This window comes from Salmo salar, chromosome ssa04 (assembly GCF_905237065.1).
Source record: "Salmo salar chromosome ssa04, Ssal_v3.1, whole genome shotgun sequence".
Taxonomy (NCBI): Eukaryota; Metazoa; Chordata; class Actinopteri; order Salmoniformes; family Salmonidae; genus Salmo; species Salmo salar.
In genome coordinates, this window is record NC_059445.1 from 53,422,329 (window position 1) to 53,437,419 (window position 15,091).

The following is a 15,091-nucleotide window of genomic DNA, read 5'->3' on the forward strand; positions in this document are numbered from 1 at the left end:
AAGGCATTTGAACAAACAGGTTCAGGCTTGGCTTTCCCAGTTATTTTACCCACGCACTGCTATTGCTGGCAACTGAGTTAGGAAGGACACCTGCGTCTTTGTAGTGATTGGGTGTATTGATACACCATCCAAAGAGTAATTCATAACTTCACCATGCTCAAATGGATATTCAATGTCTGTTTTTTTTTTTTTACCCATCTGCCAATAGGTGCCCTTCTTTGTGAAGCATTAGAAATCCTCCCTGGTCTTTGTGGTTAAATCTGCTCGACTGAGGGACCTTAGAGATTATTGTATGTGTGGGGTACAGAGATGAGGTCGTCATTCAAAAATCATGTTAAACACTATTATTGTACACAGAGTGAGTCCATGCAACTTGTTAAGCAAATGATTACTCCTGAACTTGTTTAGGCTTGCCATAACTAAAGGATTGAATACTTACTGACTCAAGACATTTCAGCTCTTCATTTTTGATTAATTTGTATACATTTTTAAAACATAATTCCACTTTGACATGATGGGGTATTGTGTGTAGGCAAAAACAACAACAATGTAATCCATTTTAAATTAAGGCTGTAACACAACAAAATGTGGAAAATGTCAAGTGGTGTGAATACTTTGAAGGCACTGTCGAATAGAAGACAGTTTAACTATGTGGTGGTGTGCACCTCTAGTGCATTGCACAGGCATCCACGCTGCTACTCTCTTTAGCACGATTAAGGAGCCAACGATGCGAGAAACAGTCATTACACTATCTCCGCAATGGCACCTGTGGAGATTTATCTTCTATGCTTGGCTGCATTCAGTGCTGTGCTCTGCGCTAGGCTAGCTAGCCTACTGACCTGGAGACTTTAACATCCCTTCACTAAGCCCAAGCTAAAGCTGCAACATGGTGATTTCCAGTAGGGTTGTCATGATACCAGTATCGCGTTACTAGGATACCTAATAATTATAAGAATTGTTCTTAACTGACTTGCCTAATTAAATAAAGGTAAAATAAAATAATCAAAAAACAGATTTTCCATGGCAAAAAGGAAAACACAAAGCAGACTAAACTCTTTGGTCCTTTAAAAAACCTACTCTATGTAAAATAGTGTGTGCTATAGCCTGGGGAAAAAACGTGATTCTAGTTGACAACATAAGGTTGCTTGTTTCCAACATTAGGACTGTTTTCCTTCATGTTTTGTTTCCTTGCCACGATACCTCTGAGTATCGCGATACTGGTATTGTGACAACTCTACTTTCCATGGGGCAAACCATCAAAAGGAGTTATTCAATCCGTAACACATATGCCTATCCTTCTCTGTTTTGAATTAGCATTAAGTAGAGGATGGAGGGCCTGGAGTCTCTAGATAGACCCCCAGAAACCATGGTGACAGTCAGTCCTACAGTAGCTGGCTTTAAAGCTGCCTGGCACCTCCCTGCTGAGTGTAGATTGCTCCTCAGTCATATGCTAGTGCAAGTGTAAATCAACTTAATGGTGTCCCAATATCAAGCCATCAGCGGGTGTTAGATAGGGCATTAGAGAAGTTACCACTGACAGCAGAGAGTGATGATCGCAGCACTATACGAGCCCCTAGGATAATTTGCCATGTTCTGAATAGGAAATGAAAGCAAAAGGGGAAAAAATTGGGACAGACAGACAGAGGAACTAGTTGACACAAAGAGACCCACATCGACACAGACAGGACGACAGATGGGGAAAACAGACCAGATAGAACACACAGACACACACATCAACACACACCCAGAGGAAGACACACAAGTACACAAACCCAGACACACGTACACCTCTTTGTGATGACATACGTAAACAAAACATGAAGGAAAGAAACAAACAAATGGTGCACAACTAACACAGCACACACAGAAAACACACACAACCAACATAGAGACCCTGGAAAGAGCTCAAAAGAGGTTATTCAGGCACACTCAAAGGAGCTTAGCAAAAAAAAACACGCATCAGGAAAAACAACAAAAACAACAAATTCATTCATAAACATGTGTAAAATGTAATTGTTTTGGAGGAGCTGATCTGACAAGCACCTCTTACGTTTATTCGCGCCTGGTAGGAGACCGCCCCGGCCGAATTGTTGCAGATACACCGGTAGACACCCCCGTCCGGCCCCGTGGTCTGGCTGATGTTCAGGTGGCTGACCACATGGCCCTCCTGGTTGGTGTAGTGGCCGATCCGGTGGCGGGAGTCCCTGATCACCGGCTCATCGTCCAGCGTCCACGTCACCCTGGGCTCCGGAGTGCCTTTCACCGTGCAGAACAGTGACACAAACTCATTGGTTCCAAACACTTTCTCACTGAAGGAGGAGATGATCTTGGGCGTGCCATCTGGAGAGAAGGGGAGAGAGAGACAATATGGGAGGTGGGTTAGAGCTAAAGGTGTTTCTTCTAGTAGATGTGGGGCGGGATAGAGCTAAAGGTGTTCTAGTAGATGGGAGGTGGATTAGAGCTAAAGTTGTATCTTCTAGTAGATGGGAGGTGGGTTAGAGCTAAAGGTGTTTCTTCTAGTAGATGGGAGGTGGGTTAGAGCTAAAGGTGTTTCTTCTGGTAGATTGGAGGTGGGTTAGAGCTAAAGGTGTTTCTTCTGGTAGATGGGAGGTGGATTAGAGCTAAAGGTGTTTCTTCTAGTAGATGGGAGGTGGGCTAGAGCTAAAGGTGAATGTTCTAGTAGATGGGAGGTGGGCTAGAGCTTAAGGTGAATGTTCTAGTAGATGGGAGGTGGGTTAGAGCTCAAGGTGTTATAGTAGATGGGAGGTGGATTCGAGGCAAACGTGTTTCTTCTAGTAGATGGGAGGTGGATTAGAGCTAAAGGTGTTTCTTCTAGTAGATGGGAGGTGGATTAGAGCTGAAGGTTTTTCTTCTAGTACAGTGGTTCCCAACCAGGGGTACCAGGACTTGGTACTTGGCTTATCCATTGGGGGAACTTGAGAAGACTCATTAGACCATAAGCTTAAAATGCACACGAGGGAGCACTTCAGGGGTATTTTGGGCAGAGCAGAATTCAGTTAGTGGTACAGTAACCGAAAAAGGTTGGGAACCACTGTTCTAGTAGATGGGAGGTGGGTTAGAGCTAAAGGTGTTTCTTCTATTTACAGATCTAAGGTCAGATGCATATTCTCCCCCTAAAGGTTAAATTGGATTTGAAGGTGAGGATTAGGTTTGGGTTAGTTGATCGTAGATATGTGTCTACAGACAATTTCTACCTGGAGTGTATACAAAGAAGCAGTGCATTAGCTGACAATAAGTAAACATCACTGTTTAGCAGGTACAGTAAATCAGGGAGAAATAAAATAGTTGACTTTAATTCACATGCATTGAGGGACCCATACGAAAAAAGGTATATTAATTTTAAGTATATTTAAAATATATTTTAATTAAAATGTTCAAATAATGTGTTTAATACATTTTAAATACATTCCAACATATATTCTGGATGTCACAACTTCCGTCGAAGTCGGTCCCTCTCCTTGTTCGGGCGGCGTTCGGTGGTCGACGTCACCGGCCTTCTAGCCATCGCTGATCCACTTTTCATTTTCCATTTGTTTTGTCTTACACACCTGGTTTCATTCCCCCAATTACTTGTTCATTATTTAACCCTCTGTTCCCCCATGTTTGTTTGTGAGTGATTGTTTGTTTGTAATACGGTCCGTTATTGTGAGCTCGAATTATTGCATTGCATTTGTTAATATTTGAGTAAATTATATTTATTACTCATATCTGCTGTCCTGCGCCTGACTCCTCTACACCAGCTACACACAGGCACTATTACACTGGAAAGTATTTAGAATGTATATATAAATGTATACAACATTTATATCCCAATATATGTTAAATGCAAAATTGATTTAATGTATTTCAAAATCCATTCTGAAATACACTAAGCAATGTATTATAGAATATATTTTCACATGTATTTATTGATATATTTGGTAAATGTATTTGGAATTGTCTTATGAAATATATTACATTTTATTGTAGTTGTAAGAAATATATGTCACATTAAAATGTATGGCAAATATATATATATATATATATATATATATATATATATATATATATATATATATATATATATATATATATATATATATATACACTGCTCAAAAAAATAAAGGGAACACTTAAACAACACAATGTAACTCCAAGTCAATCACACTTCTGTGAAATCAAACTGTCCACTTAGGAAGCAACACTGATTGACAATACATTTCACATGCTGTTGTGCAAATGGAATAGACAACAGGTGGAAATTATAGGCAATTAGCAAGACACCCCCAATAAAGGAGTGGTTCTGCAGGTGGGGACCGCAGACCACTTCTCAGTTCCTATGCTTCCTGGCTGATGTTTTGGTCACTTTTGAATGCTGGCGGTGCTTTCACTCTAGTGGTAGCATGAGACAGAGTCTACAACCCACACAAGTGGCTCAGGTAGTGCAGCTCATCCAGGATGGCACATCAATGCGAGCTGTGGCAAGAAGGTTTGCTGTGTCTGTCAGCGTAGTGTCCAGAGCATGGAGCCGCTACCAGGAGACAGGCCAGTACATCAGGAGACGTGGAGGAGGCCATAGGAGGGCAACAACCCAGCAGCAGGACCGCTACCTCCGCCTTTGTGCAAGGAGGAGCAGGAGGACCACTGCCAGAGCCCTGCAAAATGACCTCCAGCAGGCCACAAATGTGCATGTGTCTGCTCAAACGGTCAGAAACAGACTCCATGAGGGTGGTATGAGGGCCCGACGTCCACAGGTGGGGGTTGTGCTTACAGCCCAACACCGTGCAGGACGTTTGGCATTTGCCAGAGAACACCAAGATTGGCAAATTCGCTACTGGCGCCCTGTGCTCTTCACAGATGAAAGCAGGTTCACACTGAGCACATGTGACAGACGTGACAGAGTCTGGAGACGCCGTGGAGAACGTTCTGATGCCTGCAACATCCTCCAGCATGACCGGTTTGGCGGTGGGTCAGTCATGGTGTGGGGTGGCATTTCTTTGGGGGGCCGCACAGCCCTCCATGTGCTCGCCAGAGGTAGCCTGACTGCCATTAGGTACCGAGATGAGATCCTCAGACCCCTTGTGAGACCATATGCTGGTTCGGTTGGCCCTGGGTTCCTCCTAATGCAAGACAATGCTAGACCTCATGTGGCTGGAGTGTGTCAGCAGTTCCTGCAAGAGGAAGGCATTGATGCTATGGACTGGCCCGCCCGTTCCCCAGACCTGAATCCAATTGAGCACATCAGGGACATCATGTCTCGCTCCATCCACCAACGCCACGTTGCACCACAGACTGTCCAGGAGTTGGCGGATGCTTTAGTCCAGGTCTGGGAGGAGATCCCTCAGGAGACCATCCGCCACCTCATCAGGAGCATGCCCAGGCGTTGTAGGGAGGTCATACAGGCACGTGGAGGCCACACACACTACTGAGCCTCATTTTGACTTGTTTTAAGGACATTACATCAAAGTTGGATCAGCCTGTAGGGTGGTTTTCCACTTTAATTTTGAGTGTGACTCCAAATCCAGACCTCCATGGGTTGATAAATTGGATTTCCATTGATTATTTTTGTGTGATTTTGTTGTCAGCACATTCAACTATGTAAAGAAAAAAAGTATTTAATAAGATTATTTCTTTCATTCAGATCTAGGATGTGTTGTTTAAGTGTTCCCTTTATTTTTTTGAGCAGTATATATATATATAAAATTGTCAAATTATAATGAATGGTGACTGTTTTAACAATGGAGCTCTTTAGTATCACATGCACTTACACTGAGTGTACAAAACTTTAGGAACACCTGGTCTTTCTATGACATAGACTGGCCAGGTGGATCCAGGTGAAAACTACGTATGATGCCTTATTGATGTCACTTGTTAAATATACTTCAATCAGTGTAGATGAAGGGGAGGAGACAGGTTAAAGAAGGATTTTTAAGCCTTGAGACAATTGAGACATGGATTGTGTATGTAACAAATATGTAAATATGGTACAGTATGGTAGTAGGTGCCTGGTGCACCAGTTTGAGGGTGTCAAGAACTGCAACGCTGCTGGGTTTTTCACACAACAGTTTCCTGTGTGTATCAAGAACGGTCTACCACATAAAGGACATCCAGCCAACTTGACAGTACTATTGGAAGCATTGGAGTCAACATGGGCCAGCATACCTTTGGAACGCTTTTGACACCTTGTAGAGTCCATGCCCCAAGAAATTGAGGCTGTTCTGAGGGAAAAAGGGGGTGCAACTCAATATTAGGAAGGTATCCCTAATGTTTTGTACACTTTGTGTATGTCAGTCTCATTAAGACTACAGAACTGGTAGTGTACAAGCTAAACCTTTAATAACAAGGTACAAGATAACACATGAACTGACATGACACTTTCTCAGATGGGTGGCCTAACCAAAACTCACTCAAGGCCACGCCTCCAACAAGCCACATCTCCAGATCCACAGGTGGCCGCAGCTACAATACATTTTGTCCAAATTGATTTTATTGTACTTAACACATGCCAAAGGCATACCTAAAGCACTCAAATGCATTTAAATGCATTTACAGTGCATTCAGAAAGTATTCAGACCCCTTCACTTTTCCCACATTTTGTTACGTTACAGCCTTATTCTAAAATGACTTAAATTGTTTGTTTTCCTCAATCTACACACTATATCCCACAATGACAAAGCAAAAACAGGTTTTTAGATTTTCTTTTGCACATTTATTAAACATAAAAAACTGAAATGTCACATTTACATAAGTATTCAGACCCTTTACTCAGTACTTTCTTGAAACACCGTTGGCTGCGATTACAGCCTCAAGTCTTGGGTATGAAGCTTGGCACACCTGTATTTGGGAGTTTCTCCCATTCTTCTCTGCATATCCTCTCAAGCTCTGTCAGGTTGGAAGGGGAGCGTCGCTGCACAGCTATTTGAAGGTCTCTCTAGAGATGTTAGATCGGGTTCAAGTCCGGGATATGGCTGGGCCACTGAAAGACATTCAGTCCTGAAGCCACTCCTGCGTTGTCTTGGTTGTGTGCTTAGGGTCGTTGTCCTGTTGGAAGGTGAACTAGTCCGAGGTCCTGAGCATTCTGGAGCAGGTTTTCATCAAGTATCTCTCTGTACTTTGCTCTGTTCATCTTTCCCTCAATCCCGACTAGTCTCCCAGTCTCTGCCACTGAAAAACATCCCCACAGCCTGATGCTGCCACCACCATACTTCACCGCAGGGATGGTGCCAGGTTTCCTCCAGACGTGACACTTGTTATTCAGGCCAAAGAGTTCAATCTTGGTTTCATCAGACCAGAGAATCTTGTTTCTCATGGTCTGAGAGTCCTTTAGGTGCCTTTTGACAAACTCCAAGCGGGCTGTCAAGTACTTTTTTACTGAGGAGTGACTTCTGTCTGGCCACTCTAACATAAAAATCTGATTGGTGGAGTGCTGCAGAGATGGTTGTCCTTCTGGAAAGTTCTCTGGAGCTTGGTCAGAGTGACCAACGGATTCTTGGTCACCTCCCTGACCAAGGCCCTTCTCCCCTGATTGGTCAGTTTGGCTGGCCAGCCAGCTCTAGGAAGAGTCTTGGTGGTTCCAAACCTCCTCCATTTAAGTATGATGGAGGCAACTGTGTTCTTGGGGACCTTCAATGTTGCAGAAATGTTTTGGTACCCTTCCCCAGATCTGTGCCTCGACACAATCCTGTCTCGGTGCGCTACGGACAATTCCTTCAACCTCATGGCTTGGTTTTTGCTCTGACATGCACTGTCAACTATGGGACCTTATAAAGACAGGTGTGCGCCTTTCCAAATCATATCCAATCAATTGAATTTACAATAGGTGGACTCCAATCAAGCTGTAGAAACATCTCAAGGATGATCAATGGGAACAGGATGCACCTGAGCTCAATTTCGAGTCTCGTAGCAAAGGGTCTTAATACTTACATAAATAAGGTATTTATGTTTTTTCTTTTTAATTTAATCAATTTTAGAATAAACCTGTAACGTAAAAAAATCTGTAAAAAGTCAAGAGGTCTGAATACTTTCCGTATGCACTGTCCTCCATTGTCTTCTTTGTTTTAATATTATATGGCCACAGGGAGAAATGATGGTACCTGTAAGTGTGACATAGCCTATTTCAAACAAGTTGATGTTTTGTTAATAAGTTATTATTTTTGTTCCTGTCACGCCTGCTCCCGCTCTCCCTCCCTGGCGCTCGAGGGCGCCAGGCTGCCCACCATTATGCACTCCTGCCACCATCATTACGCACACCTGCTTCCCTCGTCACACACATCAGCGATTCATTGGACTCACCTGGACTCAATCACCTGTGTCATTACCTCCCCTATACAGTATCTGTCTGTTCCCCAGCTATGTTCTCCGCTTCTGCATTAATTGTCATATGTCGTTGTGTTACCCGGTTCTGACGCTGTTCCTGTCCTGTTCCATGTCTGTGCAAAATGAAATGTTCACTCTCTGTACCTGCTTCTCTACTCCAGCGTTGGTTCTTACAGTTCCCTCTTTAGGCCTTATCAATAATGAATTGAATCTTGCTTATTGAAAATGTTTGGCATGTCCATGCTGAGCCATAATGTAATTTACAATTGGCCTAGCCCCTATATCAGTGTGAATGCTATTGAAGCCATGCAATTACTTAGAACAATGTGGACTGCAAATGGGTTCAAGTTAACGTATTTAGCAAAGATAGATCTTCATTTTGTTATTTAGTGTTTGTAAGCCATTTCCATTCACTCTGGGCTCCTGAGTGGCGCAACGGTCTAAGGTACTACATTTCAGTGCTAGAGGTGTCACTACAAACACCCTGGTTCAAATCCAGGCTGTATCACAACCGGCCATGATTAGGAGTCCCATAGGGCGGCGAAACAATTGCCCCAGCGTCATCTGGGTTTGGCCGGTGTAGGCCGACATTGTAAATAAAAATGCGTTCTTAACTGGTTTACCTAGTTAAAAATGAAAATAATTTAACAAACTATAACAGACTAACATTGGAGTTGACTCCAAGGAAATACATAAAATACCGTAAATGCACAACTTAAAGCAAGCACATATTTCGCCATAGAGCATGTTCTGATTGGCCAGTGAGGGGCCAAGACTTGACATACCCACAACTTATTCATCAAAACCCAGCCCTTCCGCACCAACGCCAGCAAGTGTGCCGATAATTGTGATAGTGAAAATAGCAAAAATGTTTTTCACACTCCCCTGAACCTATTGTGCTTCCGCCTGTGCTTAGATTTACCATTGCGTTAGGTTTGTTAAAATAGAGCCCTAGATGTCATAGCCATGCATTTCTGGAATTGTCAGGCATTACATGCACTTGAGCAAAAATGCAAATGTACATGTATTTGAAATACATTTTACGTGAAGTTAAATATATTGAAATGTCTGTATGGGGATCATGAAGAGCACATACTGTCCATTCAAGCTAATACTGTATATTTCAATATACTGTGTGGATTTCACACGTGGGCCAGCGAGAGAACTGAGTGGAGAGAGGTTTTGAAATTGTTCCTCCTCCTTCTCATCACCATTATAGATTATCAATACCGTCTTTATACTGGTCCATGGCAATGGGAGACAGTTGCCCCAGCAACGGAGCTCAGGCGATGTGAGCAATGCGAGGCTCATTCTGATAATCTAATAACAGGGGCTGTGGCAGGGCTTTACTGCAGCCCTCATTAGCACACACACACAGACACAGACACACACACACACACCTGATCAATTGTTGGTGTTCCCCCATTCTGCATAGTCACACAAACATACACAGAAACATGCAGGCAAGCACACATAGTGTATGGACACACTATGCATGGTCACACAACGCTCACGCGCACATATACACTAAAAACACTCAAATACCTAAACACAAAAACCCACATTCAGAGACGTTCCCTACTGTTATTCACAGTAACATCATTCATATGTAATCAAATAACTCCCTGACCACACAGACATCCACTGATTGTACTGACCTTCCAGGATGACCTGGACAAAGTCCTGGGCGGACATCTTGCCATTCCTGGCGAAGCACTGGTAGGCTCCTCCATCACTCTTAGCCATCCCAGCCATGACCAGGTTCTCCCGGTTGTTTCCAGTCATGCGGACACTGTTTCCAGGGTAGATGATCTCTCCATTCCGGTACCAGGACAGCTCGTACTCCTCCGAGCCACTCACGCTGCACGACAGAGACACCTGGCTACCCACGCTGCCTTTCACCTTCCTCGGGCTGACCACCGCCTTCAGCGGCTCTGGGAGAGTTACACATATGTCAATGTGACATACTCTATGTCAGCTAAATACATATCAACTCTGAAATGGATTTTAAACTCCAAAGACAAACATCATCTTAACAACAAACATACTGTACATTTAGCACAACATGCTGCACACAGTCTATTACTGACCTTTGACCTGCAGTCTCCCCACCACCTCTGCATTGCCATAGCTGTTCCACACCTCACACACGTAGCTTCCCGTGTCACTGGGCTGGGCCCTCTCGATCAGCAGGCCCGTCACACTCTGCCTGAAGCGGCTGTCCGGCTCCAGCGGTCGGTTGTCCTTCAGCCAGCGATATTTGGGGGCCGGGTGACCAGATGCCTTGCATGGCAGCTCCACCCGGTGTGATGTCATCACCTCACGACGCTCAAAGCCATCCAGGATGGCCGGCGCCGAGTTAGTGGGGTCTGAGGGAGGAGCAATGGCCAAAGGTGAGATGGATTCAATATTTAATGCATACTGTAGCATGGTCAAAGGTATGCATTGTTAGCCATACTCTGTTAACTAGCTTGGAGCAGGTTCAGACTGAAGGAGTGAAGGGAAACAATAGTCAAACCTAGCAATATTCAGAGTGTATTCCATGCAAACAGTGGCACCCAGACTTGCACAACAGAAAGGCATCCAAACTGTAATGTCCCTCTGCTTACCTGACAAAAAGAGGCGTGCACTGTTGCTCTGCCTGGTCTCTCCTGTGTAGCGGTGGCGTGTCATACACCTGTAGTTATACAATCCATCCTCATTCTGCACGTCCAGGATGTACAGGGCTCCTGTGGAGGTGATGAGGAACCTAGGCGCTGCAAGACAAAACATACATCACATCGTTAGACATACTGTACATACAGCAACATGCTGTACAACCATCTGTAGCTTTGCTTTTGAATTGAAATTCACACCAGAATGGAATCAAATCAAATTGTATTGGTCACATGCGCCGAATACAGTGAAATGCTTACTTACAAGCTCTTAACCAACAATGCAGTTTTAAGAAAATACCCCAAAAATAAAAAAAATAAAGTAACAAATAATTAAAGAGCAGCAGTAAAATAACAATAGCGAGGCTATATACAGGGGGTACCGGTACAGAGTCAATGTGCGGGGGCACCGGTTAGTCGAGGTAATTGAGGTAATATATATATGTGGGTAGAGTTATTAATGTGACTTAGGCATAGATAATAACAGAGAGTAACAGCAGCGTAAAAGAGGGGTGCAATGCAAGAATGTCTGGGTAGCCATTTGAATAGATGTTTAGTAGTCTTATGGCTTGGGGGTAGAAGCTGTTTAGAAGCCTCTTGGACCTAGACTTGGCGCTCCGTTACCTCTTGCCATGCGGTAGCAGAGAGAACAGTCTTTGACTAGGGTGGCTGAAGTCTATGACAACACCACCCTGTGTAGACACTATAAAAACACTCAAAGCCCTACTAACAGTAGTACATAGAATATCAAAGTGGCTTTGTAAATATTTGCCTGGCCATGAGACTACAAACACTGAACACCAGTTCCAGCCCATTTAGATGAACACATTTGAGAGGAAATATGACAGTGTTGTGTTGTGGCAGTCTAACACAGCTCTTTATCATGTAGCGCTCTCTTTCTCAGACTAAAGCAGAGTGACCCAGGGATAGAGATTGCACAGAGCTTTGATATGGCACCGTGGCACGGCGCAGCTCAGGTCGGCTGTGCTAATATCATGCTAATTGGTGGGAAAGCTGGGAATGGGGGGAAGTCGTCAACGTGTAGGAGGGCTAATGCCTGATGGCTGCCGGAGCTGTCATAGCAGGCTGGGAGGATATTCCTCAGTCACAGATGATAGAGGATACTGTTTGGGATGGTGTTGGGGATGGCATGTGTACAGTACCTCCCATTTCCTTCCCATCTAGACTATGCCAGTCAGTATTGAAGCTATGAGAATCAGTTCAGTGACCGACACCTCTTATAGAATATTGTCTCAAAAACACAAAACCCATTACAGCACTGCTTCAATCTACACTATTTTCAACATATTTTGCCCGAATTTTCTTTTTGATATAGAAAGGGAAACATTTGTATTGCGACATACTGTATTGTTTTTCCACTGGGCACGCCAGGTCATTTCAATGTGGATAATTGGGTAATATTTTGTTGAGACGTTGACCAATGAGATTACAACTAGGAATTGATTCACCGATAAGCATCGGTTCCCAGTTCAAATGTTTGAGTGCATGTTGTGGCAGTCTAACAAACTCCAAAACGATCCAAATGTAGCATTCATCGATCAGAAAATCGATTCAAACCTTACGAATCACTGGTTCATTAAAATATTTTGGTCATATTACTTTCTTTCTAGCTTCCAAAAATACCTTTAATCTTTTGTGACAAATGCATCCTCTCCTTCAGTGTCGAACTAAACTGCAGATGATGTTGACAGTCGTTAATCTACAAGTCATTTTGCATGCTGAACAACCCCGGGCAATATCAGCAGCCTAACTGCACACTGTGGGCAGCTTCGCACGATGACCAATGAGAGGTAGACCTATTCCTGATGTGGCACATGTTTGTGTCACCTTCAACATTCAAATATTTATTAAATGGCTTGCATAGTATTAGGCTTTATTAGTTGAGTAACAACTAAATGTTTTTTTACCGGCATAAAAGTAGCCTAAACTACTGCTGGAGTGTCACAACTTTAGCCGAAGTCGGCTCCTCTCCTTGTTCGGGCGGCGTTCAGTGGTCGACGACACCGGCTTTCTAGCCATCGCCGCTCCATTTTTCATTTTTCCTTTCATTTTGTCTTGTTCCCTGCACACCTGGTTTTCATTCCCCAATCACACTACATGTATTTATTCCTCTGTTACCCCTCATGTCTTTGTGTGTGATTGTTTGTGTGTTACGTGTTTTGTAACGCGCCAGGCTGGCGTTCGTTATTTTCCGTGTTATTTTCACAAAGCTTGTATGAATTGTTAAACATTGATGTTTTGTGACTGTTTTTACGCGTGTTACACTTTGCCTTGTTGGCTGGAGGTTTTTGACGCAGCTGCGTCCGTCTGTATATTTCTCCTGACGAAATAAAGTGTGCGCCTGTTCACAATTCTCTGCTCTCCTGCACCTGACTTCACCACAAGTACGCACACGCCTGACATGGAGACAACTCTCATCTGGCTATAAGTAGGCTACATGCTGATCGGGGCTTGCATTACATTTTATTTGGATTGTTCAGATTCACTATCAGCAAATTTGGTTTGAAACAGTCAGTATTTATGGTCATTTTTAGATATACAGGGTAAAGTTGATAATTTCATAATGAGGACAGCGATCTCTTTTGCTACCCGCACTGCATGGTCCAAGAGGGAGAAAAAGAGAAGCTAACACTTTTAATCTGCAGGGCCTTCCCTGTGGCTCAGTTGGTAGAGCATGGTGTTTGCAACGCCAGCATGGTGTGTGCAACGCCAGGGTTGTGGGTTCGTATTCCCACGGGGGGCCAGTACAAAAAAATTAAAAATAAATAAATAATAAATAAATAAAATGTATGCATTCACTACTGTAAGTCGCTCTGGATAAGAGCGTCTGCTAAATGACTAAAAATGTCAAAAGAAACGTAAAAATGATGATTTCAAATGAAAAAAGAAAATAATATCTTCCTAATATTGAGTTGCCCTCAGAACAGTCTCAATTTGTCGGGGAATGGATTCTACAAGGTGTTGAAAGCGTTCCATGCTGGCCCATGTTGACTCCAATGCTTCCCACGGTGGTGTCAAATTGGCTGGATGTCCATTGGGTGGCGGACCATTCTTGATACACAAGGGAAATGGTTGAGCGTGAAACACCCAGCAGCACTGCAGTTCTTGACCCACTCAAACCTGGCACCATTCTAAGGCACTTAAATGTTTTGTCTTGCCCATTCACCCTCTGAATGGCACACATGCACAATCCATGCCTCAAGGCTTAAAAATCCTTCTTTAACATGTCCCTTAATTTACATGGATTGAAGTAGGTTTAACAGGTGACACCAATAAGGGATCATAGCTTTCACCTGGTCAGTCTATGTCATGAAAAAAGCAGGTGTTCTTAATGTTTACACACACACACACACATAACATCAAACCGAATCGCATCGATTCGTTCCTCTATTGAAACCGAATCCCACCGAATCGTTTAAAACTAAAACGTTTCGTTCCTGTATTGTATTGGAAACCATGTATCTACTATAAATATGCATCGTCTTGAACGGGCAAAAATGCACATTCCTTATTACAACCTATATTCACCCACTCAAAAATCAGCCAAAATTCTTTCAACCATCTAAAAGCACAACAAAATTCCAATGGAAAAACAATTTCTGATTATTGTTTTAGTTGTTACCCAAATGTCTATAACTGCGCTTTCAACTATTTAAAAGCACAGCAAAGTTCAGGAATACAATGTGAATTTATTTTTATTTATACACCAAATGAATGTGTTATCACTGTGCTTCATCTAATAGCAGAACCAAATCACGTGGTTTGCCATTGAGATTACATTAAAAGTTACTCATTTTAAGGTTGAATGTTGTAAGATAGCCTTTACTTTAGGCTATTTACTGTATTACAAGTACTATTATATAAGTAATACAACAAGTAATACAATAAGTAAGACAACTCAACCAAATATCAACATTTAAAGGAGCTGTATCTACTGCTTGGATAGTTACATCTGAGCCACTGGCTTAATCACATTCTTTAACTTAAAATGTTGGTTGAGTTGGAGACATGAATCTATCAAATCATTTGTTAACTTGTCGACAAGTTAATATGCTTTTTATTGTATTTGAAAAGTGATACTGAATTGTGTTTGGTTGTCA

The 15,091-nt window shown here is 42.9% G+C and overlaps 1 protein-coding gene across 4 annotated transcripts in view; it reads right to left on the reverse strand.

The window, feature by feature from the left end:
- dscama (Down syndrome cell adhesion molecule a) overlaps positions 1–15,091 on the reverse strand; it is a 180,140-nt gene that overhangs the window by 65,676 nt on the left and 99,373 nt on the right. For all 4 annotated transcript variants that reach the window (XM_014197411.2, XM_045717100.1, XM_014197410.2 and 1 more), the window contains exons 4-7: positions 10,926–11,072; positions 10,407–10,685; positions 9,975–10,250; positions 2,044–2,340 (exon numbers count right to left, since the gene is read on the reverse strand). In XM_014197411.2, coding sequence (XP_014052886.2) covers positions 2,044–2,340; positions 9,975–10,250; positions 10,407–10,685; positions 10,926–11,072 — 999 coding nt within the window. The remainder of the gene's footprint in view (positions 1–2,043; positions 2,341–9,974; positions 10,251–10,406; positions 10,686–10,925; positions 11,073–15,091) is intronic.